Genomic DNA, 27,181 nt, shown 5'->3' with positions numbered 1-27,181 from the left:
TTGCTCCTGCTCATTTCCTGTATTACCTAACTCTTGGCATTAAGATTTGCTATCTGTTTCCCCCCTTTGCATATTGTTTGGTTAATGTCACGTATTTTATGTAAATTGAAAAGAGCTGGTCAGAGCAAACAAAAATAGCCGTTAGCATGACCTTATTTTTTCTGAAACAGCCTAAATAAATGAATTACAATTAAATTTACATAGATATTTTACACGCACACACACACAATTAAGGGCAACCAGATAAATAATCACTTTTATTCTGCTAACTAAAATATTTGTTTTTAACCCCCAAGGGGTCCTCATCAAAATTGAGATAATATTTTGGCCTTTAATTAATGTTTTGTTTTCATTTTAGTATTTCACAAATTACGCATTTTAGACTTATGACTTTAGACTGATACATTACTAAGTGTTGGTAATTATTTAATCATTGTAATTTAACATTAATGTTGTAGCTCAAAATTTAGGCATGCTTCCAGTATTCTACAGTGTGAGCACTTACTGCGGAACATGTAGAAAGTATTGGCACATTCCAAAGGTCAATGGCTTTTCTAATAAGGGTTCTCAGCCATGGAGGGGGAGGGAGGTGGTCATTTTGGGGGCCCATGAGATGAAAATGTATTGGGAACTCCATCTGTTGTGGACGGAAGCATGCAGCTTCTGCGTCAATGTCTTGATCGTCTGTCCTCCACACCCTAGGTGGAATCAACCAAGAAGAGCTACCATCAGGCACGTAAGGAGGAAAAGACTGCTGTTACCAGGGAGACCCTCGCTAAGGCTGACCCATCCAAGTCCCAGGAGGAGGTGCAGAAGCTGCAGGATCGAGTGGAGAAGTGCAACCAGGAAGCAGAGAAGGTAGGGCAGACAACAATGTCTGTCCAATACCATACCAAATCCTAACTTCAGTCAATGTAGCATTGCTTATCAAAGATTAAGGAGTCTCTTTTCTGGGCCTGGCTTGAAGATTACATCATTGGTCTCGCCTTCCAGTAACTCAGTGTTAAATCCTCCATTACCCGGAGGATTGGGTACCGAAACCCGGTACAACTATGGCACCGGTTACCATATCGCCTGTACCTATCAGACCAAATCGCCACGCAGATTTCGGTGCCACACACCTTCACTTCAATTCTAATTTATTTATTTATCTTTTGCATTGACTGCTCACATTCATGTTTGTAAGTGATAAATATCTGACATAAGTGTGAGCAGTGTGAACCTGCCCTGATCGATCCAGCATGCACACATTAACAACAAAAACGCTGTACTGCTGTCCTCCTTTTTTGTTTCCTTTTTTATTTTTAAGCGAGCCGCTGCCAACACCAAGGCCGTGTCCGAAACTGCTTATTGCGTACTATTGAGTATACAAGTTTTATGCAGGTTGTATACAGCCTGTATACTCAATAGTTGGTAAGCTGTTTTGGACATGGCTTGTGTGATGATGACAGTGATCTGCACCTGCGCAGTGAAGTGTGACATTTAAAAACACCACATTAATTTTTATCTGGCAGTTGTCACATGGCCACAGATAGGATATGTATCCGATCTAGGACCTCATATGGTAGTGGCCCAAATCTGATATGAGGAGATCAGATTTTTGTGTTCACACAGTTCAGAAAAAATCTGATCTGTGTCACATGTGCAGTGCCTTTCTTGCACTGTTCTGATGTGCTCAGTCGGATACGGTCACCTGACACGCGCTGCTTCTGTGTACTGACCGAGCGAGCATACCTGCCCGGGCGACGTGTTTAAACAGCGGCGATAAGGCCGGCTGCTGCGTGCGTTCTCCCGTGAGAGGCCGCGCGCTCGCGGAGGCTGGGCGGAGTGGCGCATACCTGAGTACACCAGGACATGGCGGGGGCAAGCCAAGGCTTGCCAGGTTTCAATGCCACAGCCCGTCTGAAGGTGTTACTTTCCGCTGTTTTTAACACTCCTTCATTTCTGTAAGCAGGAAGGGACGGAGCTAAAAATAATTGGTTTGTTTGTTGTTTGGGGTTTTGTCTTGTCAAGTACTACCTACTTTATTTTGCTTGTTTATATGACAAAACACTTGTAAATTACAAAAAGGTTTTACTTTTACTTTTATTTCTTACTGAACCACTGTGACAATGCTGTCACCTGTATTGCTGCTATAATTCTTTTCCCCTAAACAGCCACTAGAGCTTGAATCATTTGATGATGATTGAGACAACCTATAGGAAAAGGCACACCACCTAAATATATGCAGTGGTCTTGTTATTGTTATTCAAGCATTGTGCAAATAAGATTAAAACCATAAAACAGCTTTGAAAATTAGGTTTGGAGCATTCTGTGTGGTATATTTGTCTTATTGCAAGACAATAAGGTCAGTTTTAAGCTCAATTGCATTTTTGACCCCTCAGTGCCATTTTGTATTCCTACATGAAAAGACCTGATTGCATTGATTGTGTCTCAGGCAAAGGAGCGCTACGAGAAGGCCCTTGAAGAGCTGAACCGCTGTAACCCGCGTTACATGGAGGACATGGAGCAGGTGTTCGAGATCACTCAGGAGGCTGAGAAGAAGCGGCTGTGCTTCTTTAAGGAGGTCATGATGGACCTTCATAAGCACCTGGACCTCTCCAGCAATGACAGGCAAGGACCCCACCACCAGCTTGGGTACAGGAGGTGCATCTGCTGGCTCTGTGGCCAGTGGGGCTGCTGGGTGGTTCATCCTGTTAAAATGCTGGGTGCCTGTACAGTGCCGTCGCAGTTGGCACTGGCACAGTCAAGCTTTCAGCAGAGATACTCACTCTGGTTCTACCTCATGCCCTCTAATGAGGAATCAGAGATGTTTGAGGATATGTTCTGGATGATATGATCAATTTCTTATTGATTCCACCATTTTGCATGGCCAGTAATAATTTCCAGATTTTTGTGGTAATTATAAGATTTCTGTAATGCCTCTAATAAATACAGGATCAGTACAGAATAGAAATATTGTTTCTGCCCTTGAGGGCTGAAGTTGTGTTTGCTGTAGACAAGAGGTCCTTGAGTGGGTGGGGAAAAAAAAGACTTAAAGTGCAAGTCGAGCTGGTTATTAAGTTATTAATTTCCTGTACAAGTCTCTTTTAAACTTGAGAAATTCCAGCTTTTTTGTTTGAGAAATGATTGACCCATTTTTTGCCCCTTTTTGTTGAACCAAGAAGAAATGGAGCATAGTTTCACTGTGCTTTACAGACAGACTGTACCCTGTTTTCAGCCTCAAGGTTCCAGCTTAGTTTGCTTTTAACAGAGTTTGTGTACTTAAGGAGTAAATGATGAACTTTTTCCATTGACTATTAACTATGCCACATCAGTAAACTCTCGAGTCAACATTGAAATGGTTGGAAGGCTTTCTATATCCTCCACCCTTGTCAGTTTTTCCTGTGTGTACAAAGGGTTTGGTCATTTGACCTTGTCGGCAGGTTATTTTTTTCTCCCATGTAAATGTAAGACATGGCGTTAATCTGACAGTCTAAAATGGGAACTTGGGGAAGAATGCACTGTTCAAAAGTACTATAATGATTATGCACTTGTAGTCGATATGCAATATTGGTAATTGGAAATTAACATAAATACCATTTGCAGAATGTGAAGTGCCACACAGGATTGTCCGTTTCACCTTGAAAGGTATCTAACAGATGTAAATCCCTGCAGTTTCCGAGTGCTGTTTAGAGACCTGAACCAGACCATAGCCGCAGCGAATGACACTGAAGACCTGAGGTGGTGGAGGAACACGCATGGGCCAGGCATGAATATGAATTGGCCGCAGTTTGAGGTAAAGTTAGTGGTTCGTGTGAGAATAAACTGCTTCTCAAATACTGTGTACGCTGAACGGAAGGTTACAGAAAAAGGAGTGCAGTCACATGTCACTCTTAGCACCACTGGTGGCAAAACATCCTCCCCTACTGTGAAAATGTATTCTGCTTGTACGCCTAAAACATCAGTGATAAATCAGGGCTTTCCCATGAGATGGTTTAGAGCCTCTAGCTGTAGGGTTGGTAAATTCCAGACTTTGGACCGTGAATGGTCCCTTGTGTGAACAGGGGACCGTGTGGGTTCAGGAATGCGGCAGTTCTCCTCAGTGCTAAAGACAAGTGGCAGGCCTCAAACCCCCGCGGTCAGTGCTGTCATCAGTATCGAGAGACGGGTCGCCTTTGAGCCATGTTGAGTTTGTGATGGCACAACCTAGCTTTATCAGGAAAAGAAACCTTTGTTTCTATGATCTGAAATGGCATGATATGCTACGCTCAAACTGAGTGCACATTTCCTGGCCGCTGACACAAGGGTGTTGGCAGGTCTGCGCCATTCATTGGTGTTATTTCTGTCCAGAAAGTTAGCATCAGCTTTCAGGTAATGCAGCAGCAGGTAAATGACACTGCTGGGTCATAAACTGTATTTTCCCTTGTCTCTTTTTGTCTCAGGTCCCATCGGTATTCCCATTGTGTTGATGGAACAGAGGGTCCTTTGTGTTGGCCCAGTAGCAACACGGCTTTGCACTGTAACTACAGTGTTGCCCTCTGTTATTAGTCCTCCTTTGTAGTTGTAGTTTTACTCACTGAAGTGCATGTGAGATTGTGAAAATACAGAATTACCAAGAAACAGGAAGGAAACTTTTAAAATTCTCATGTAGGCAACTGCAATAACTGGAAAAACTGGGGAAAAAATACACCATTGCATGTCCTCTGTCTTCCTCATGCCTGGTTCACACTTGAGTTACATGGGAGTAATTATTTATCCTCTTGAGTTCAATGCAGCACGTGTCTGAGGGAGATAATTTCACAAATGTGCAAGATCTCTGCTCTGCTCCTTGTCTGCATTCGAATGACCATTTTGTCTGTGATCCTTAGGAATGGTCCCCGGAAGCTAACCGCGCCATCTCTCGCAAAGAGAAGAACAGCCGCTCAGACGATGTGGTGACTCTGACCAACATCGTCTCAGCAGGAGAGGAGCTTCCACAGACCCCCCAGGAGACCATCAGGTAACCTTATAGGCCACACCCTCTGTCTGCTGTAAAGAGGCCTGATTGGATCCCATTGCCAACACAGGACCTGCCTTCCATATGGTTATTGTTTTAAATTAAATTGGTTCAAAGCAGTCCACCCTGTCTTGGAAATCTGTTTAGGCTATTACAAGTATTGTTTGCACTTGGTCCATGGTTACCTGATTATGATGCTCATCTCCTCAGCAAGAGCACTTCAGGATCTCTTCATTTTGTTGAAAATAAAATTAAAGGAGAAAAATCAGACCACCAGACTAGAGGAACATCTGACATGCGGTTTGGAATTTTAGCACAAAATCATACTCTGCTTTTAGAAATTCTTGCGGTGTCCAAAGTGTTTATGATGCAAAACTCAAACTTTTGAGTGAAGAACATGACTGAACATGACACTGACTGAAGATTGTGTGCCACAAGCACTGCTGCCTGGAAGGCCTTTGCTCCGTAATTATTTTGTGGATCCACCTCCTTGGGAGAGGGCTGGCAAACAAATGTCTGTGTGGCTGAGATTTTACATGAGCCCCACTATTCACACTCCTGAGTGCTTACATACAAGCACAGTGGGTATATGGGTGAAAGAAGCATAGTGTTTCTGCCAGGATCGCAGAATGACCATCTCTATTAGCGCCTAGAGGGTTCCTATGTTAACTGTAATGAGTAGTTGGGTTTTGTTAGTTTATATACTGCTTGAAGGAGATTTGAGCAAGCAAGGACATAAGGCCAGCTTTGTATTACAGTGTTTTGTCCTTATGGGGAAAATGTTTTTTTTTTTTTTTAAAGGAAAGAATATTATTTTACGATTATTTTTGAATTTGGTTACATGAGACCTGAAGCGTACTTCTGTCTTAGAGGAGGGGGAAAAAATGCTGCATTGATTTTAATGTAGTACATATAATTTAGAATGATGCTCAGCCAAACAAATTACAGTTATGTCTCGTGCAAATTACAGTTTAGCCTACACGGCTACTTTGTGTACTTGCAGCAGACAAAGCAGAGTAAGCAAAAAAAATATCTTGAAGCTGTTTACCGCACAGCATCTCCGACTCCTCTTTTTTCCTACTGCCTGTGTCAACAGCTGCAATTTGTTTTCTTTTCCTGGGTAACCGTGGAGCCCTCTGGAGCTTACTTCCTGTATTTTATGAGCAGCAGGCCTTAATTAATGCAGAACTGCAGCTGGGCCTGGGTTCCCCTGCCCCGGCCTATGAAGGGATGGTGCCGTCCTGGAGGGTTGCTCTCATCTCTTCCTCCCCCCCCATCGCACGGGACGTCCAGCTGAACTAACTCCTCTTAAATCCGCAGGTCGCATAGGGACAGTGCCCAGTACGAGAACATTAGCTACCTGTCCAGCGAAAAGTCAGTAAACACCCTATTGTATTCACCTCTACCGGGGAAAGGCTTAAGTCCCTGGAGTCGGGCTTCAAGGGCTGCTGGGGCTTTTTGTCTTTCGAATCAATTGAACAAATGAACTTGTGTTTTGAGAATCAAATCTCATGTGATTATTAGTGTGTGCATATAATGGAAGATAAGAAATTGCACAACTTAAGGCTGTGGAGATAAGCTGGCATAAGCTTCTGGCCTCCCAGAAGCAGAGAAGCAATTCAATTCACTTGCAAAGCAGGACCGTCTTGGGTTTGTCATTCTTTTAAGGATGTAGAATACCTTTCTTTATTCAGTTTTGATTTGAGAGTGCAGTGTATTTTTTCAGAAAATATATCTTTACCAATTGATGTTAGAATGCTTTTCAGATGAATTGAATTGTCCTGATGACCAATGCAAAGCACTTTGAATGTTGTCAACTTCACAAAAATTCTTTCTCTTACTCGATCTGTACATATTGTTGGTAAATGGTTTGTCCTTTTCTCCAATAATTAGCTTGTACTTGTTTGCAGTCTGATTTGCTGTGATCCCCCCCCCCTTTTTTTAACTTCCCAATATCTTTCTGGTGTTACTGTATATTTTGGTATCACTGTCGCTTTATTGCCATTAGCTAAGCTCAAATTTTCCCTACAATACTGTAAGCATACAGATGTCCTCACTGAGGCTGTATGCTTACAAGTGCTTCTAATCTTGCTGTGTCGCCGCTGTGTGCAACTTCATCCAGTAGCATCTGCTTACAATAAATTGTCTGGGTTCACGTGATTCATGGACAACTTCCAGATGGCTTGACAAGCCAGGTTACAACTGTCATACAGCGCCCAGATGCTTGGCCTTAGCTCATGAGCCCTGGGCAATCTGTGTAAAACAGACCCTCCAGAGTGGTTGTATTCAAGTCGGGAACAACATTATTCAAATTATTATTGCTGCTATCGCTTGGTTACAAAGACAACAGATTAGAGGCTTTTCACACTTTCAAAACACCACTTAATGAGTACAACAAGGCCATTGGGAAGGTTTCCTTTCTTTTGGTAATGTGAAAAAAAAATCTGGTGTCTTGATTTAAAATGTTTTTATCACAATGACCAAAACAAGGTTTGTTGTTTTATTTTTGCTAAATTACTTGCAGATGAAAGTATTAAGAAATGATTTTCCTGATTATGTTTAGTATTGATTATCGTCTCTTTCCCTCTCCCTGGTAATAGAGATGGCAAAGACTACTCCTCGGACTGGTCAGACGAAGAGAGCCCAAAAAAATTTATCGGAACAAACGGGGTGGATGAGGACGAGAAGGTAGCAGGAGTGCGAGTAAAAGCATTGTATGATTACACGGGGCAAGAAGCCGATGAGCTGAGCTTTAAAGCAGGTATTAATCCCTACTAATACATATTAATGGCAATCAGACACAACTCGGCATGGTAACCACAGTGAGACCCGGTCAATCAAACTGGCCAGCGCAGTGCGTCCCGGGTGTCACGTAAGCAGAATTGCAGTTCGCAACAAGAAACCCTGAACTTTAAAAACGCATTGAGTTGCTGTCTGAAAAATGTAATTTAACAGACTTCAAATTGGAACTTCTCATTTTAGTTTCATTTAATAAATTCCAAATTAAGCCTGGGACTAGTTTTTCGTGGGAACATACCAAGCACACATCTAACTAGCAGCCCTTACAAGGTTGACTGAATCTTTGGTATGTTCACATTGTCTCTACCTGGGTTACATTTTTATAGAGAGCAACTCTATGCCCTTAGACCAAGGGTTCCTTTGTGACTTATTGTGCTGTGGAGATTGTTGGCATGTGGCATGCTTTTGGAAAATGGATGTTTTTTAATTTGCATTTTGCTTGGAAATTTTTTTAAAAGTATTCTCCAAGGCCTGAAGTAATCTTGTGTTACTTTATTGTCTTAAAATGATTTATCTTTCATCTATAGATCAATTTCTGTAATTTGCATAATTTAAGGTGATTGCAACATTGTAACGAATCCCAAAACAAAAATATTATCACAGGATTTACATAATTTATCATTTAAAAAATGAAAAATGTGTGAATTGATGTAGGCACTTTGGAAATTAAGAGGTGGTATGAATGCAAGGGATATACAAAATACTTGTGATTTAATTTACACAAAACATAATTTTCACATGATTTGAAAAGGCTTTTAAATATGGAATGAGTCTACAGTAAATAACAGGGATTTATTCCTTTGTGATTTGCATGCCATTTTTGCTATGGTTGCTTCTTAAAACAACTGGCTGAACAATTTTTCTTAACCAACTACTTTTGTGGCCTTTTTGACCTGTCAGCAATCATAATCTTTGCCCCAGCCCACATATGTTGCCTCCAAAGTTAATTGTAAATAGGAAAGTGCTAGGGTTAATTTTAAATCTTGATGGATTAAGAATTCTTATTGATGATTTTAACATGCGTATTTTCAATAATATAATTTATTGAGGTAAGTACTAGCTGCGTTAGACTGTGGAATTGAATGTTGGAGATATTTTGGTAAATGTTACATGTAGCATCATGTAAAGTTTTTAAACAATACATTGCACTTTTTGATAGGATTAAGAGTTGTCTTATTGAATCATGCAATTAGCAATAAATGTAAGAATATAAAACATTTTTTGGTGTTTTCTGTTAGTTTTAAGGACAGGATACCCCAGAATTAAAGCTAATTTCATATGCTTTGAATCAAAAAATGGTAATTAGCCAGCACTGAAGCTCTTGGATAACTGCATCATTCTGGAAGCTTGAACATGGTACTCTCTTTCCCACCAGGAGAAGAGCTAATGAAGTTGGGTGAAGAGGATGAGCAGGGCTGGTGTAAAGGGCAGCTGGGTAATGGACAGGTTGGACTCTACCCCGCTAATTATGTCCAGGCCATTGGGTCCTGATGACCCCACCTTCATCCCCCCACGCCCACCGCCGAACAACCGGGTCTGTAGCCAGCAGCGCTGAAGCTATGCCAAGTGACCGTGCCATCAGTCCTGCCAACCTTGACACTGTGTACCCATGTTGAAGAATGGAAGGTCCCAAAACTCTGCAGAAGTATAACGAACACAAAATGCACAATAAGACCTGGAAGGTGGATGAGTGACACGAGTGAAGGGGCGAGGGTTGATTCTGTCTTTGGGCGACACATTACCTATACAGTGCCTTTAGGAGGATATGATTAACGCTGGCACAGTGCCCCCAACCAACTCTTTCAGATGGAGGTGGGTGAGGTGAATGCTATAGCACCAGTCTGTAGACTACCAGGATCATCTCCTATGACATACAAAACCCTCCTTTTCCTCAAAACCTGACCACTCAGCCCTTAGTACCAGTGAAATAGCTAGGATCTAGTCGCTCATTCACTCAAAGGAATATTTATTTACGAATCAAATTGCTCAATTGAAAATACACAACTTCTACTTAATTATTTCTTTCATCTCTCATTTACTTGTACCCAGAAGTATGTGTGTTTCTGTATATATTTTTACAAAAGGGTGTTTTTTTTTGGCTAACATGTTTAGTAATGAGTATACTTATTTCAGTGAGAAACTTGCCAATGCATGTAGATGCTGGTGAGAGAAGTTATTTGAAATGGTAGATTTAAATGAGCTGAAGTAGGCTAATGCTGCATCCAATTTCCTCAGCGGGATAAAAATAAAAACTGAGTTTGTTGATATTATGAAAAATGTGAGGATGTTGTAATCACACTGGGCAGAAACTCTGGTTACCTATGTTACCGATTTGTGTGGGGAAGGAGTTAAATGGGTGGCTGTTGAGGAATATTTTATCCAGTTAGGCTGTCTAACATTTTACTTCCTTTATTTTTTTTTTATAAACCACAGTTCACTCAGTTACATATTTGCTAAAATTACTAAAATCTGGAGGAGGAAGGGTTTGATTTGTTAGAATCTGTTAAGCTGAATCTGTGAAAGGAGAGGGGTTTTTAGACATGCATAAAATGGAAAATGTGTAGGGTTATTGTCTTACCACAAAACCATATCTCTACTTCATTTCACTGTAAATGCCAGTATACAGAACTACTGTAACCTCCGAGCTAATCATTGTGAAAACAAAAATAAAACTATTTGGATGATTCAATTGAGACTAAATGTGTCATGTCATTCTATGTACTCTCCACCCACACTAAAGGCATTGAGTTGATGCATTTAAAATTATATGACCAATTAAATGTGAAATTTCTCTTGAATTAACAAGTTTTTGCTTGTTAACTTTGGCTGAATGACAATAATGTTTTCTATTTGTTATAGATGTGTCCTTTTTTAAAGGGAATTTGGAGTTTTCTTTATATCTATGGACTTTACCTGCTGTCAGCCCAAAATCAGATATTATATAACCTTTTCATTTTTTTTATTTAGGTTTCAGCTGAAATAATCCCTGATCATGAAACTGTTGTGTACAACAGCTCTCAGTGGGAGAGCTGTTGTACACAATATAGAAAAGTGAAAGGAGTGTTGAAAACAAAGTTGTAGACAAGGAAACTTAAGAATCAAAAGGCTGTGTGTGCGTAAACCACAAAGCTTATGCTGTGCCCTGGAAAGTACTCCTAATTAGAGACTTAAATTAGCAATAAATATATATGATCAACCTAGCTGAAATCCATTGTATATGATATCTTTACATCACAGAGGCTTAGTAGTGGACTATCAGGAAGCCATTCTGTTTGGACCTATAACCAAGGTCTCATTTTGACCAAATTTGGTCTTGATGCTTTAAGACTGCACAGTTTCTGTTTCTTTCTTTGAAAGAAGAATGGTTGTCCTTGTATTTCAAAACATACTTTCACATTGTTGCAAATGTTATTCAACATAAAATTGAATTCAAATAAGCATCCTTCATCACGTGATCTCAAACCAAGCCAAGAGAGCCAGTTTGGGAAATTTGCAGTGTCAACTGGGATCGCCCTACACAAATGAGAAGTACCAGGAGAACTTGAATGACCACAGTGAGTCTGGCCCTCAGTTTAGCATCTCACTTGAAAGAATATAGCTCTTACAGCATTGTGTCCTCATCACTGAACAAGGGCCATAGGTGTTATTTGATCTAGATGGATATGTTCCCCCCAGACAGGACTATCTGACATTCTGGGTATCCACTTTGTATGCTGTTATTTTGCTGGTAGTGTCCTTTTTCTGAAACTCTATACCCAGGAAATATCTCCCAGCCGTTACTTTCAGGCAGCTGAAAAACTAAGGATTTACTGCCACCTACTGTAGAAAGTCTAGATTAAAGTACTGGAAGACTCATGTTGGTATCAATTATTCAGTAGACTGACTTTCTGTCATAACAGAGTATTTATGTTTTACACAATTTTCAGAAATTATGAAACACAATAGGCCATCAAGAAGCTCAATCACACAAAACACCCCATGTTAAGACTACAAACGTTGTTATCCATCCACCCTATTTCCCAAGAAGATTAAGATTAAGGTCAAGACATTATGGTGACTACATTTTCAATAAATGCAGGGACCAGACATTGATTTCTAATTCCCTTATATTTTCAAGAGGGAAAATAAAGATATTAAAACCCCACATTCTAGAGGCCTTGATAAAACTTGTGCTTTTCTGTCTGTATCGGGGTGGGCAAGGAGAGCTGGTTTTTATAATTTTAATTCTGCTCTTAACTGAATCAGAACCAATAATGTGAGCATTGTGCAGTATGCAGTGTCTGACATGTGGCTACATTCATGGTTAAACTCAAATGACAGCTGATATTTTTTCAACTCGTAAATGAAAGGTTCCACTTTGGTCTAATCTAACCAGCATAAATGTATAGTTAGTTGCCTAATTGAGCCAGGGTAATTGGTAGAAAATCTCAACACCAATCCTCCAGGAATGGAATTGCCCACCCCTGCTGGTCTAATACCAGGTATGGTATAGTTGTGTAATAGTGTTCTGGAGTGAAATGCCTGCTATATGCAGGACACAATACAAAAAAAAAAATGTCTTCATGAAAAATATTGTTCAAAGGAGTTGTAATCGCGTAAATTAGACCGGCATGGCACTGACATTCATTCTAAAAAAAAAACAAACAAAAAACTACCTGATACCCAAATACTTGGACCAATATTTATTTCCTATCGCGCCAAATTTGTCTAAAAAGTTATGCTTTCCGGTCAGCCACTGATTTTCAGGGGATTGACCGTTATAGCAAAATCCCAACAACTGAATGACCTTCTGAAATAACCTTGTAAAAAGGTCCCTGCAGACACCCTGAATTGCAGTGCGGTATACACTTAAATTATCTTCCTAACACTCAACAATACATGTAACATCCAGTCCCTGCAGCTGCCGAAATCAGTGAAGCACTCTCGATTATTACAGCCGTGAATCAACAGCTCGGACCCAGTCACTGTATAAATGCAGTCCATCGTCACGTGTTACATCCCTGGCACGCCTTTCTTTACTACTTGTTATGAAACAGTAAGGTCAGTCGATTTGAACTTTTACCTTGGGCCACTGCACCGCAATTAAAGCTTCATTAGCTAGTTAATCTCAGTTTGTGGGTGTATTAATACAATTCAAATGGATCAAAATGAACGCACACTATTTCTGACGTTGACATTTTTTGGAAACTCCCAGTCAACGAAATCCCCTGAGTTACGTGGCTTTGCTCTTGCGGAAGAGGAGGTGCGTCAGGTGTGCTGTTTGACCAATACTGCTGTCCGTAGTTTTAGTTGCACGTATGCGAAGGTGGCAAGATGGCGTTGGAGCCGAACAAGACCGAAATTTTAACCATTTTTAAAAGACTACGGTCTATTCCAACGAATAAGGTAACAATCGTAACGGAAATGTGTGATTTGTAGTCTCTTCGTCGTTGTGTTGAAATCAAATATTATAGTATTCAATGTTGTTGTGGCTTTTTAGATTTTGTAAGCCGGCTGTTAGACTAAGCCAGCCAATGAGCTTACTAGCTGGCACAGCTAACATTCTATGTAGCTTTGGCCTTAGCCGTGCTTATAGCCTGATGGTAGGAAATGGAAGTTGACAGTTTATATTATTCATAATAAGCCAGTTAAGCGTTATATCATGTAACCATTATTGATATGTGAGTAATATTACTATCGCTATTTATATGTCGATCATTTGTAACCGGATAATGCTATCTAGTTGGAACGTACACAGGGAAGCGTCTGTGGCCGTAGCCAGCAAAGCTAACGTTAGCTATGGTAGGCCGTCGACCGCTTGCCGAACAAACAGACTAACTGTGCTAATTACCTCGTGGTAAGCTAACTGTATAACTCAATGGAATACATGTAAATGGTTTCCAAGTTGGCTAGCAGCAACCATTCCTTATGTAATAATTTTTGACTTGGTCCCTTTTTCGTAAACATTAGTCTTCCACGTAACGAAACGCGTATGTTGGAACGACTCTGTTCGAATACATTTGCATTGAACGTTGAACAGATTATGCAAGGGTTTTTCGGAGTTCATTCCTTACACATGCTAAATTTAGTTGGTTTCGGTTTTACAGACTTATAGACGACTCCCGATTACCCTTGCGTTCCTTACTGGGGTAATTTGTGTGGGTGTCGTTTTCTTTCTCAGGCTTCCTTGAACACTACTAACCTTTAATTCTTTTGAATTCGAGTGGCCTTTTTCAGATTTTCAAATGGCCTCGCCAGCATTAGTTAGCTGTATGTAATACATTGTTTTCTATATTGAAATTCCATAGAGGTGGTTTGATTGATTTGGATACAAGAGAGCCCACGTTTATTTAAATGGTCTTTACCTGCAGACTTGGAATGTGTTCCCACTGTAAAATACCTAAGTCTTAACCGAGAACTATACATGTTTACCTAGTGCCGTTGCCCTGGGTTATTTATGAGGTTTAACCAGTGACCAAGATATTATTTGCAGTTTGAAGTTTGCTTATGACATTCAACTGTTGCCGCTGCAATACCTCTATGTCATCTAACAGGGAATCTGCTTAGAAAAATCTAGTGTTGAATCTTCCCTCTAAGAATGAGGTTCTACTCTACTTCATTTCTGACAACAAGCCCAATTCCTGTTTTTGCAGAATGGCCATTTGAAAATAGGAATTGTCCTTCAGAATAGTTATTCTTCATTGGATATTACATTTACTATTTGTTTATTACTTTGAACACGGATTATTTTTAATAATGATCATATCCAGGTATTTATAATAGACAAAGTAAACTGGAGGAAATGGGATGGCTTCCCCCAATGGTGTGCTTGGCTCTGTTGGAAAAGCTCATGGACTTATCTGAAGCTGATTCTTTGTCACCTACTCAGCTTTTGTCTTTGTAAAAGGTTAAGTTTTTCATTTTAAACATAGAAATGTCCATGTTTCAGGCCTGCTTTGACTGTGCTGCTAAGAACCCAAGCTGGGCCAGTATACCGTATGGAGTGTTCCTGTGTATCGACTGCTCTGGTATCCACCGATCTCTAGGAGTACACCTTAGCTTTATCAGGTACCTGCTGACCCTTCTGCTGTGTCTCCAGTGTGCATGAATGCCATGGTTACTTTCAAGAGCCTCCAGATGTAGAGATTTTATTACAAATTGAACAGTTGATTGTTAATTTAGGGATTTATAAATCCATTGGGTTGATTTGTATTTGTGTGTTCGAGATGTCTGATAATTGACTGGCTTTTATGTAATACACTCATTGTTTTCCCCCCACCAGATCCACAGAACTTGATTCTAACTGGAACTGGTTTCAGCTGAGATGTATGCAGGTTGGAGGCAACGCCAATGCGGTTAGTATGAGAACTGACTCTAAAATATCACAGATACAGTTCCAATTTAGAATGCTCATCTGATAATTAGGAAAATGAATGGCATCAATGTCAAGATACTTTGTTAAATTCATTTGGGAATAATGTTAACCATCAATCTGATGTCTGGAAATTAATAATTGTTATTCAGTGCTAGATACAACCACTGTCAAATTATAAATTAAAATTTAAAAAGCTAAGATACCTACCTGGCTAGCTAGAAAATATTAGTTGCTAAGCTAGCTGACATGACGTCCAGGATGGGAATTGATTGGTGATGTCCCTAAATGAGCCAATATAACATCTTTGGTGTTAAGTAATTAAAGTATTCACTTCATTTGAATAGCACTGTGAGTGCATAACAAAGTGCTTCACAGAACATAAGCGATAACAAAGCTAATGGTTGTATTCAAGTTACGAATATTCCGTAACTACAGTTTTATCCGAGGGTCACATGCATTTTTAGCAGAAAGCGCCCTGATATTGTTTAATCATATGGGAGATGCTGCCTTTAGTCTCCCATTCTTGGGGAACATTTTAGTAGCCTGCACTCTGCTGTCCTGTTAATTTCCTGTGGAGTAGTGGCCCTACCCTGTTGTTTAGTGGCTTTGCCAGTCTCTTGCCCTGATGTAATTTCCTGTGAATTAGTAGCTTTGCCAGTCTCTTGGCCTGACGAGCATTTGCCTCGGTGCGCCCGCTTGCAAAGCAGGTGCACTGTGCTGATGCTAAGCAGGCCACTCGGTCCTGAAGCCACCATTTGTGTTTCCCTTTGAAGGCTGCCTTTTTCCGTCAGCATGGGTGCACCACCAACGACACCAACGCCAAGTACAACAGCCGAGCCGCACAGATGTACCGCGAAAAGATCCGGCAGTTAGCGAATGCAGCCCTGTCCAAATATGGATCCGATGTGAGTCACAGCCGCAAAGTCCTGTAAACAACAGGCGCTGGAGTCGGTCTTTCACATGCCGGTGTGTTAGTTTTAGGTTGATGGCTTTTTACACCTGTGTGTATCCGTACTTTAAGTTCCTTGGGGGAGCCCTAGTTCTGGCATCCTGTGTAAACCCAGACATTTGTCAGTTTAAAAAAAAAAAAAACAGGGTCTGTGTTTGACATGAAGGAAAGTTTGTATTTGCAAACTCTAAGCACACATTGGCCTGTTGAGTCATAAGCTGTTAGACAACTTTATCTTATCTTAGCTTTATGTAAATGAAGCATGGAAAGATAGTATGTTCATTTGACAGTTACGAATAGCTGCATGTTGCATAGACCCCCTTCATTAGTCCTTCAGTCCCCACTAAGTAATACACGGTGCTCATTATAGTCATTTCTTTTTAAACCAAACTTGAGTGTACTGAAAGCACATTCTGTTTCAGCTGTGGATTGATTCTCCTGGAAGCACTCACACAGTGGCTAATGAAAAGAAAGAAGACGATTTCTTTGCAGAGCACATTCAGGTAATCATGCCTCAAGTTCCCTCTCGTTGTCTTAAATGGGAGAACACAGTCCCTATTGCTCCTCTTGATTTTACGATGACTGCTTTTTCACCAGTTCACATTTAAGTTTAAAAATAAAAAAAGAAAAAAAATAAGAATTTAGCCCAATTTGTTTTTGCAAGGAAGTGCAATCTTTTGAGGAATCACATTAGGGATGCTATTTAACCTACTGAAAGGAGAGTGCTATTTGGCCTTGTACTAAAATAATGAAGGGGAATTTGTTTAACATTGATGGACAGTGAATATTCAAGGTTAATAAACAGTTTGCATAAGCTCTGGTGGGTATTCAGTAGCGCATTTACGATGTGTTTGGCAGAGGTGATGGAATTGAATTAAGCTGAAGACACTTCAGAGGTACAATCAGCAAGTAATTTCTTGCACATTACAGCACTACCAGTTATGAATAGAACTCTCATGCGCGACTATGCTATTCAGTGTTGGTATTTCTCTTTGAAAGTAGCTCATCTGAAAATTCCAAGTTAAATACTTTGCTTCTGACCTTTGCTATACTAGCTTTTAGGTTTGGGCTGTGCTTGAATCATCAGATAGATATTCTTTCTTGCGAATATCACAAGCCATTTTGTTTGGAGAATTTCAGGGTTGGCTCCTGTGGTCATTTAGCATGATTGCCGGCAGAAACATTGATTTGCTTTTGTTTAATGGAGTGTGGTCAGCTGGTCCTGTCCAGATCGAACTCCCAAAGAGACAAGCTGAACCTTCGGAATGGAAAGGCAGTCAGTGTAGTTCCGTAAGAGCCAGTGTGCATGGTGTGTTTGTGGCTTTAGAGCATTGATGCTAATCCTCACCCCCCCCCCGTACCCTGCAGGCTGCGACCAGCTGGGACTTGCCTGCCCCCACCCTATTGGAGCAGAACGGTGCTGATACCCCCCCTGCGGTAGAGGAGACGCCCAAAGTGAGCGAGAGCACCTCTGCCCGTGAGTCTTCCTCCTCATTCACACAAACTTTGAAAAGGGTGCACAGTGGGACTTATTAAAGTAGGGCCTATTAAAAGTGGGATCTCAGTATGTGCCATAAGGGCTCCTGAATTTCCAGGTGCACTGATCGTAGTTGCCTTTTATTGTGATGAATTCACTGACTAATCAATCGTCTGACATGTTGTTGTTTTGAGTTGATAACCCTAGAACTTCAAGTGTGGAAAATGCTTCACATGATGATTTGTCCTGTGGATGTAACCTTGGTCTATTGAACTGACTGAATTTTCCTGCTCCCATCTCAGCCAGCATTTTGACTTTAATGGTCTTTTTGAAACAATTGTTCCTAGAGCTGGAAGAAGGACCGAGCATTGAAGGTCTGAGCACATCTCCCAAAGCTGTTATGGGTGAGTCGCCGTCGTGGAGCACGTGAAGCATGGAAGGTAGCAACTAGCAGGACATTAACTCATCACACCTCACCTGTCCATGTTCCCCCCATCATGGTCCTGGTTTGTGGAGTGGAGTCTGTACCCTCTTTTGGTTAAAACCCGGAAGTGAATCATTGTCTTCATCGCCCATTTACTGAATTCCACTGCTAATTCGTTCAGATGTTTGACTTTTCTTTTTCTTGGAATCCGTGACAGAGAGGTCGTGCACTTCTCTTTCAGGGAGAAGCAGCTCGGACTGCAACCCCATTAGCCGCTGTAGGCCTCTGTACATGATACAGAACAGTGCTGTATATGCACTGCGTAAAATGGCCTGATAACGCAGTTCTCCCACCTTACGACAAGAAAGACATTAGTTATCAATATTTTATTCTATAGTTAAGACCCGGCATGAATTTCAAGCCAGGAATATTTCCGTTGACAGTCAAGATTGCAGTGAGTTGAGACTTCTTTGTCCATGGTCTGTGAAGTACACTCTAACTGCTGTTTATTTTGTCACGTAGAAGATTCAATGCGTTTGTCGTCCAGCGAACCGCAGCCTTCTGAAGGTGATTAAGAATGTGATGCTGCTGATAGCCTAACGGCGGGCTGGATCCCAGGCATGGTTCTGCTTGGTTGACATGACACTGCTAGCGTACTGGCTTAACCCCTCCTCCCACCACGTATGCTAATACATACCTCCCGTAACTCCACCGGTTCACCTGCTCAACTAACACGTTATCTCCGCATCACTCAGGGGTTGTAATTCCAGTCATAGAGTATGTGTTACAGTGGCCAGAGTTGAGTGCTTGTATGAGCTTGGGCACTCTATGGTAATACTACCTCAGAAGCCACATTAAAGGAGCTGACCTTTAGGGCTCAACACATTTTAAACTGCTGGCACTAAACCACAGCAAACGCTTCTCTCTCTCTTATGTGAGAAGTGATATAATCTACTGCCACTCATTGAACTTTATGTAGCTTAGATTTACTGGCCATACTGTACATAGGTCTGAGTAAGAGAATCTGCAATGTGATTGTAATGTAATGGATTTATAACGTATATAAATCCTGTTTTATTCTTGCGTCTTGTTATGGGTGAAATATGTATGTATTTAGGATCTGTATTTTGGTTCATGGTTAGCATAGCTATTTTGCACTGGTGCATCGTACAGTCATATTGCATATTATGCACCTGCTGGTTTGGAAATGTTAGCCATGTCGGGCACTCCTGCTCATAAATCGGAATGCAAATACAACATCGTAACTCTATATCAGAGCATCTGCTAAGTGAATATAATGTAATATCCATCCCATTATCCATCTACTTGTGTACGTTTGTCATTATGCAGTATATCTTAGTTGTAGAATGGGCTAAGCAATCAAGTTTCTTTAGTACTGAACCTGTTGCAGTTAAATGCCGCAGAGCAACTTGCAGCAGTAACACTAAATAAATATGAAATAATGACTTTGTGGTCTTACTAAATTTAATTCTGGTATTTAACATAGTTGAAATAAATACGAAAAGCAATTTCCTAGTGGACCAGCCAGATTGAACGGCTGCATTTGAATAATTTGCCATCCCCTACAGTGCAAGTGCTTGTATCTCCCACCATGCACTCTGGCATCTTGCTTTGCTGTTGCATGAAATGCTATGTCTGTCGGTACGTTTTATAAAGGGTGTGAAAGTACCTCAGGGACTAGCCTGTGAGCTACAGTATGAGCTGGGAAGGAGGGGGAGGGGGAAGGGTTCAAAGTGCAAACCCGGAGTGTGTTGTGAAACGGATAAAAGTACAGTTTGTCTTTGTGGCATTATCAGCAATGGGCTATGGGATTGATGTGCACTGTTTTTGTTGCAGATGTGAAGCCCTCTATCATCGGGAAGAAAAAACCCACAACAGCGAAGAAGGGGGTATGTTATTGGATCCCTTTTCTTCATGTAGGAATCGGTGTGCAGGTTGTGCTGCCATTTGCAGTGTTTCCACTAGGTGTCAGGATAAGTGATTGTAAACAAGCAGTGGGAATCGGCTGCCATAAAGCAGTTACAGTTAAATGGTGGTTGTTTTGATTTGCACGTTGTTGGTGAGCAGTGCCACCTTAAATATAAAGAACAAATTCACCTGTTGTTTCCTGCTGGTTTGCAGATGCTGGAATGTTAATGTACACTCAGTTACGAGAAGACTAGGACTTGTGAAGTTTTTTTGATTTTTATTTTTTTTGGTGATGTACTGGAATAGTTTACAGTGGGAAGCACAGCGAGTAAAACCTGTTTTTTCGGTGTATTTATATGTCTCTCTCCTCAGCTTGGTGCCAAGAAGGGCCTGGGGGCTCAGAAGGTGAGCAGTAAGAGTTTCACAGAGATCGAGAAGCAGGCCCAGGTGGCTGAGAAACTGAGGGAGGAGCACGCCGCCGAGGCCAAGAAGCAGGCCGAGGAGTCCATGTGAGTGGGCCGGGGAAGCGAGGGGCAGGGTCTTTTGAAAGCTATCTAGCATCAGAATACATGCATGGTTAATACATAGGATTCTTCATTAATTGTTTCACAGTTGGATGTCGTTTGTTGGAATGATTGTCCACATTGGGGCCATTTTTGACAGCTTTGAATCGAGATTCTAATCTGAATAGTAACGTTATTGTGTGGAAAATGTCTTTTTTTAAAGCAAGTTCAGTAAGTTATTTCATACTAACATGTCTTGTCAGACTGCAACCAATGGTATTGAAATGTAACTGCTGGAGCTATCTTGCTGACATTCAACAAACGTGTAGTTTCAACAAATTTCAATTTAAACTGATAATGGAAGTGTCTTTGAATCTCTTTTCGACACTTCATACCTATTCTCTTTTTAAACGACCTGAAGAATGCAGCTAAGAAAGCTGCCTTTCATTTGGTCATTAACATTCCTCTCTCTTTCTCTGCACATGTGCAGTGTGGCATCCATGCGGCTGGCCTACAAGGAGCTGGAGATAGACAGGAAGATGGAGGAGAAGAAGCTGCAGACCCTGGAGGGGAAAAAGAGGGAGCAAGCCGAGAGGCTGGGCATGGGCTTCGGAAACAGGAGGTGAGGCTGCAACCTTGGTAAAAGCCATCTTGATAGAAACGTGATGTCCGGTCTAACCTCAGTGTTTGAATCCAGAGGCAAGTCATAGCAGTAGCTTTGCAGCAGCCCCCTGTATCCATTCAGGGTGAAATAAAGGTCTGAAAACCCAGGTCCAATTTATTTGACTTGATGGCAAAGAGAATGAAACGGACAGAAAAAACGAATTCCTGTAAATTTCCATAAATTCCCGTTCATTTTCATGGCAAATTTCTATTATTTTCCCTAATCCCATTGGCTGAGAGTTTCGGCTGAGTGTGCTGGATCTGAGAGCTCTGTGCCTTTGCAGTGCTGTGTCCCACTCGGTGATGTCAGAGATGCAGGTGATCGAGCAGGAGACCCCCACCGGAGCCAAGTCCTCCTCCTCCTCCCGCTCCAAGCCGGACATGTTCGATGAACCCGGCTTCACATCCGGGCCTCCAAAGTAAGCACTCCTCTGGCTTGTTCACAAACCGCACAAAGGGTAGCTAAACAGTGCCCAGTCCTGGACCCAAGGTCCCTGCTTATTAGTGGTGGGATTGTTAATTATAAAGGTCTGTTGTAGCAATGGTAACCTTAGCATGCAGGGTACACAAAGGCTCAATAAACACTGCTGAGAAACTGGTTGATGATTTTCTATATACAGCAGTTTGTGTGGGGAAGCTCTTTACAAAGGGCAATGGACTTGGTGTGCAATGGAAGATACGCCTATTTCAGTGTAGTTGCCTATTAACTGGTCTCGACCTGGAGCTGGATTAAAACAGAGGCTTTCAGGCTAAAGTCACAGTGGTTAAAAATGGCAGTTGTTGGCTTTAATCCTCGGTTGGTCTTCTTGGTGAGTGTGAGTGATCGTTCTCCCTCTCTGACAGGTACAAGGACAACCCCTTCACATCCAGCGATGGCTTTGGCTCACGGTGGGACTCTGACAGCAGCTCCACCTTCTCCTCCTGGGCCCTGGAGAAAGAGGAGCCCAAGGAGAGCGAGGTCACCATCTCCAGCATCCAGCCAATCGGAGAGCGGTGGGTCCCCATGTTAAATTTCTGGTTCTGTGAACAGTTATTAAAATAGGGCTGAGGCAGACTGATGTGTTCACTGATTGGTGCTTCATCAGAAGTTAACTAGCCATGGATATGATAAATTCTCAGGACAAGTTTTTTAACAGTGGCTGCTATATCCAGCACTCTATGGTATAATAACCATGTATACCCTTGCCTTTGCCTCTGGTTCATAGGTGGCCAGTCTTGCCATTAAATAATTGTACATACTAGTGATTAAACGACCCTGTTTAGTGTGCCAAAACAGGTAGTGTCAAAGAGCCTATGGTAGTCTTATTCTATATGTAACTTTCTCAGAACCAACTCCACATTCATGTGATTGAAGGGAGGAGTAATAGTGGGTCTGCTCAGATTTGGAGTTTGGTGGTGTTCAGTTGTGCGGAGATGTGCTTGAATCTGAGCTGAGGCTATCTCCACTTGCCCACAGGTTGCCGAGCCGACGGAAGCCAGAAGCTTCAGTACCGGTGGCAGAATCGAGTGAGGCGCGGCAGAAGTTTGCCAACGCCAAAGCTATTTCTTCCGACATGTTCTTTGGGAGAGAGAGCAGCGCTGAGGTATGCGAGATGACCAGCTGCTATTTCAAGACAGCACTTACAAAGTCAAAATACGAAAATTTGATAATCCTAATTCTTATTCATAATATGTTAATAGTATTTATTATAAGTATTAGATGCTGAAACCTCATAAGTAGTGTGGAGAAGAATTCAGCAGGGGACAAATATGGTAAAAAAGTATCAACACTGTGATGACTGCACACAGTACTGAAAGTATAACCTGTAATTCTGCTGAAAAATGGGTATTATGTGTGGCATAGAAATATAAGCAAAGCCTGCATAGAAGTGAATGTTGTGGTGACAGAGGCATGATTTTAGTACCGTGGATCTGCCAGTGGAGGTTGTGACTCTGAGGTGTGATTTTAGTATGAAGCGAAGACCCGCCTGGAGGGCATGTCTGGCAGCACCTCCATCAGCTCGGCTGACCTCTTCGGCGATGGCAGCGACCGCTCCGCAGGTCAGTGCAGCTGAGAGCTTGTTAAGTGCCGGCAGTACTCTTATCCTTTACTGTGGCTTTACTCTAGAGGTATCAATGCGTACATTCAAAAAGAACACGCGCAGACAATGAATTGCATAGCATTTGGGCTGCACAATTAGTCTATGTCAACCACTTGTTGTACGTACTTCTCAGCTATGTATTATCTGTATGTTATTTAAATTTGCAATACTGTGTTTACACATGGATGTAACTACTGAAATGTAACTGCTAAAACTGGAGTCTGGTGGTATGACCGTTACTTTCGCCACTTGCAGTGTTTCCAGTATAGTGGCCAAGCTTATGCGCTAAGTGTGCCTTTTTAACGCTTTTTTGATCGCCTCTCCAGGGGCTTCCGGCTTCGACAGCGTGCTTCCGTCAGGCCCGGACATCGCTCAGTTCAAGCAGGGGGTGAAGACCGTGGCGGGGAAAATGGCCGTGCTGGCTAATGGAGTGATGAACACAATTCAGGTACTGCTGCTCGGGTCCTTTTTTTTGTTACGATTGTGTGTCTGCTGTCGTACGCGACTAGACCCGGCAACGGTAACCCGATAACCTAGCAGTGTTTTCTTTCTCTGTGCAGGATCGCTATGGATCATACTAAATGCAGAGGACTGAGAATAGGGAATACTCCAAGCCAAAAAGTATCACAATGGCAAGAACCCACATCGTCATCCACAGGCTCTTCTCTTTCAGGGGATTGGTTTGAAAACTGAGGGGGGGAGGGGGGTTGGCACTGGTGCTGTGGTATAGAGAGGGGGAAGGATTTGCATGACCTTCATCTGGATGACCTTGACCTCAACCTCTCCGTATGCCCAAAAGCCCAGCCTTTTATAGACTCGAGTGACTGAAACAGTATTGTTCTTTCTTTTAAGGAAATCAAGGTGAAGTTCAATGGGAGGGGGAAAAAAAGCTTTAGGTATCAGTGTGTTCAAGGCCAGGGTGCATCAGTTCTTTTGAAGTTTTGTTTTTCTATACAGTTTGATCTGTATTTACAAAGTAATTACTGATTTAATGTGTTAAGAAATATTTAACTAAACCTTTAACTAAACCTTAATTGTTAGTTGTACACATACATGAACATTTTTTTTTTATTGTAGTATGTTCAAACCGGTTTATACTCTTCAGCATTAAGCTCATCTGGAAAAGGACTCCTCGACTGCCTGAATTTTATTCCTTCATTTTTCATTTGCATATCATTTTCTAGGAAATTATATAACCCCAGCCCATCACATTTCATAGTTGAAAGCTACTGTACAAATCCATATCATTTGGTCATAGCTCGCAACTTAATTGTTTTCAAAACCATGCCTTCTAATCGTTTCATATAGTTGCTTCATAAAATGTCCCTGTTGCCCAGGCATGCGTTATAAAATATTCTGCACAGGCTTTTTGATTTTCCCTTTTTTCAAAAACCAGAATTGCAACGAGACTTCCTGTTGATTTTCACTGGAAATGATGGTTATGGATAGGCGTTTAAAGCCATGCAGTTCGACTCAATAATAGAGTGGATTTTGTGAATGGACCATTTGCCTTTTGACAACTAATTGCTACTTTAAAATTCCTCAATCATGCAGTTTCTTATTCGGGGAGCTGAAATCTAGACATTTCTTTCTCATTTCTTAAATTAAGCTTCTAGACCGTGTCCCCCATATTGGCGGTAATGCTAAATGATTGAAATGACAGTTCTCACTGGCCCTCGGGGTTCAACATAAACCAGAGTGGTGTTGAGGTGAGGATATCCTCACGGCACGTTCGTCTTATATTTGCTTGATTGGCAGGAACCAAAGCCAGTCAAGCAGAATTGCAGGCCCTTAAGGTGGGACTGTCAGCTGGAGGGACCTATGTGTTCACTCGTTGTGCCTACAGTAGTACTAAGGCAAAAAAACCAACAGTAATAAAACCCTTCAGGAATGACTTGCTGTTGCATTGACACTGACCACTTTTGTTGATCATGGATGATGCAGTTCTTGTATGTACTTGAACGCCAGCTTTTAAGCGCAGTATATGCACACACCATACAGTTTGAAGCATGAGGTATTGTCATAGGGAATCATTCAGTTTAATTAGAGAAGAATTGCAACAGTGCAGATTTATGGTCAAGATCAAGGCTTTGACAGACATTGTGCCTGATTTCACTGTGAGTACTGTACAAGTAAGTCACAATCAGGTGTGATATTCATTGGTTTTAATAACACACACAAAGCACATAATAGATGGGTATATTTAATTGTCTACCTTATACTGTATATGCTCATGAAAAATGATAAATCTTGGTCAAACACAAATGTAACATTTTATGCCCCAAAAAGATATATACAATTAGGTTATATAACATCAAGGACAAACGTGGGTTTTTAGAACTGGTGACATAGTCACCTAATGGTTGTCATTAAGGGATATAAGTTTGTGTGTTCTAGCCAATCCATGTTTGTCCACTGTTTGTCCTGCCTGTCTATCTATTTGTGCCCCAGTGATGTAAAGGAAAAAAAGACTCCTGAAATACAATTATTTATTGTAGGCAACTAAAGATGCTACTAAATTTGTGTCAATAAAGGTTTAAAATGTTGCTCGGTTTGCTGTTCGTTTTTGTACATGAACAGAATGTTAGGGAGATGGATAATGGAACTGTTAAACAGCATTGTTCTCTATATTCAAAACCGAATCATGCCGCAGAACCAGAGGTGTTTATCATAGGATTGTGTCTTAGGTTTAATATTTAAATACGAATGCCCGATAACTACTTGGCAAAAAAAAAAAAAAATCGTGATTTGATAAAATAACTGATTCATGGTCAATTTACCAATATCACTAAAGTACTTTGAAGAAAGGTTTGTAAATTATTGTCTTGGACAAACTGACTTGAGTTACAGCCTTTTTTTTGAGTTGAGCACTTTGGCTGTCACAGCTGAGATTGATTCTCAAAAACAAGGACAAAAAAAAAAGGCAAAGCTGACTTCTGATTTGTTGTTTGGCCCACTTCAGTCTGCACGTCTTGTTCAAAACTGATAATCCCTTGGGTTTAACTCCTGACCTTTGTGTTTCGAAGTAGCTCACTAAGCAAAAATGACGTGACGCAGGCAGGGCCCTACAGCCAGTAAATCACAGGTATAAGCCTGAGCTGTCATTAGCTGGCTATGAGCAGGACTCTCCTCAGAAAAGGAGGGGGGGAGGGGGGCAGGTTTCTTCATTCTTGCTCAGTCAGCTCATACCGATGACGTGCCCGGGGATACCAGTTTTCATTAGAAAGGGAAACCGTGCTCGCTCTCTCCTGTTACATTCCAGACCAAGGGTGTAGCCTAGCACTAAGGCACTCGATTCCTCTAACTAAGCGTGGTCTTCAATTAAGACCTTGATAAACAGAATCAGGTGCCTTAGTGCTGGGCTAAAACAAAGATTGGACACTCCTGGAGTAGACTGTATGTTGTAAAATAGTTGCTATATCTATCAATATCTGCAACTAAATATGGAATAAATATACAATATCTGCAACTAAATATGAAATATATATATACAATCTTACGATTAGTTTTCCACAAAAAGTGGTTAGTGGTTCAGTGGTTATTTATAGTCTTGAACAATCCATTTGAGAAATAAAAGCTTTTGCTAATAGTGCTCAGCATATTTGTATTGGGGGCTAAAAAGCTGTTAGTATAGGGGCATTGTTAGTGCACACTGGGCCGTGTTACTGTAGTGGCATGTGACTAGCCAACTAATAATGGACTTGTGACTAGCCCCGACATTGTGAATGCTTGCTGGGTCTTGCTCATGGTGACTGCCCTGCTGATCATCTGGATATGGACAGAACGTGTGACTGTGTTAAAACCGTTTTTTGGTCAGAGTTTAGGGTATGAGGATAAAAGAATGCTTGATCTTTTTGAGGTTGTGGTTATTGTAGAAGTGGCTCAGTGTTACCTCCAGTAGCGGGATACTGTAATGCAGGTCAATTCTGGGACATAACAGGGTCCAGTGTCGAAAGCTTATGAAACTAAACACTCAGCGCGGTTTGGCCTGAATTCCAAGAGCACTTTGCACGGGACTAATGTA

At 41.4% G+C, this 27,181-nt stretch overlaps 2 protein-coding genes across 11 annotated transcripts in view; both read left to right on the top strand.

Moving 5' to 3' along the window:
* The window catches only part of pacsin3 (protein kinase C and casein kinase substrate in neurons 3), a 29,933-nt gene extending 19,456 nt beyond the window's left edge, over nucleotides 1-10,477 (top strand). For 6 of the 9 annotated variants that reach the window (XM_064336286.1, XM_064336288.1, XM_064336289.1 and 3 more), the window contains 7 exons: nucleotides 703-858; nucleotides 2,438-2,613; nucleotides 3,658-3,778; nucleotides 4,851-4,981; nucleotides 6,299-6,352; nucleotides 7,579-7,739; nucleotides 9,153-10,477. In XM_064336286.1, coding sequence (XP_064192356.1) covers nucleotides 703-858; nucleotides 2,438-2,613; nucleotides 3,658-3,778; nucleotides 4,851-4,981; nucleotides 6,299-6,352; nucleotides 7,579-7,739; nucleotides 9,153-9,268 — 915 coding nt within the window. In that variant the 3' untranslated portion in view covers nucleotides 9,269-10,477. The remainder of the gene's footprint in view (nucleotides 1-702; nucleotides 859-2,437; nucleotides 2,614-3,657; nucleotides 3,779-4,850; nucleotides 4,982-6,298; nucleotides 6,353-7,578; nucleotides 7,740-9,152) is intronic. The other 3 variants (XM_064336292.1, XM_064336293.1, XM_064336291.1) reach the window with 3 other exon arrangements.
* Nucleotides 10,478-12,867: 2,390 nt separating this feature from the next.
* On the top strand, nucleotides 12,868-25,703 carry arfgap2 (ADP-ribosylation factor GTPase activating protein 2). 2 transcript variants are annotated; one of them, XM_064336280.1, is made up of 17 exons: nucleotides 12,868-13,162; nucleotides 14,706-14,824; nucleotides 15,039-15,111; nucleotides 15,905-16,036; nucleotides 16,503-16,583; nucleotides 17,449-17,557; nucleotides 17,905-17,961; nucleotides 18,504-18,548; nucleotides 19,839-19,891; nucleotides 20,283-20,419; nucleotides 20,904-21,035; nucleotides 21,361-21,495; nucleotides 21,920-22,069; nucleotides 22,533-22,659; nucleotides 23,026-23,116; nucleotides 23,484-23,605; nucleotides 23,718-25,703. In XM_064336280.1, the coding sequence occupies exons 1-17, from the start codon at nucleotides 13,091-13,093 to the stop codon at nucleotides 23,736-23,738; spliced, it is 1,656 nt and encodes a 551-aa protein (XP_064192350.1). In that variant the 5' UTR covers nucleotides 12,868-13,090; the 3' UTR covers nucleotides 23,739-25,703. The 2 variants fall into 2 exon arrangements, with proteins under 2 accessions (XP_064192350.1, XP_064192351.1); XM_064336281.1 differs by lacking the exon at nucleotides 18,504-18,548 and having other exon boundaries at nucleotides 12,874-13,162.
* Nucleotides 25,704-27,181: the final 1,478 nt, after the last annotated feature.

This window comes from Anguilla rostrata, chromosome 5 (assembly GCF_018555375.3).
Source record: "Anguilla rostrata isolate EN2019 chromosome 5, ASM1855537v3, whole genome shotgun sequence".
NCBI lineage: Eukaryota > Metazoa > Chordata > Actinopteri > Anguilliformes > Anguillidae > Anguilla > Anguilla rostrata.
Note: the sequence above shows the minus strand (reverse complement) of the source record. Positions and strands in the feature narration are given on the sequence as shown.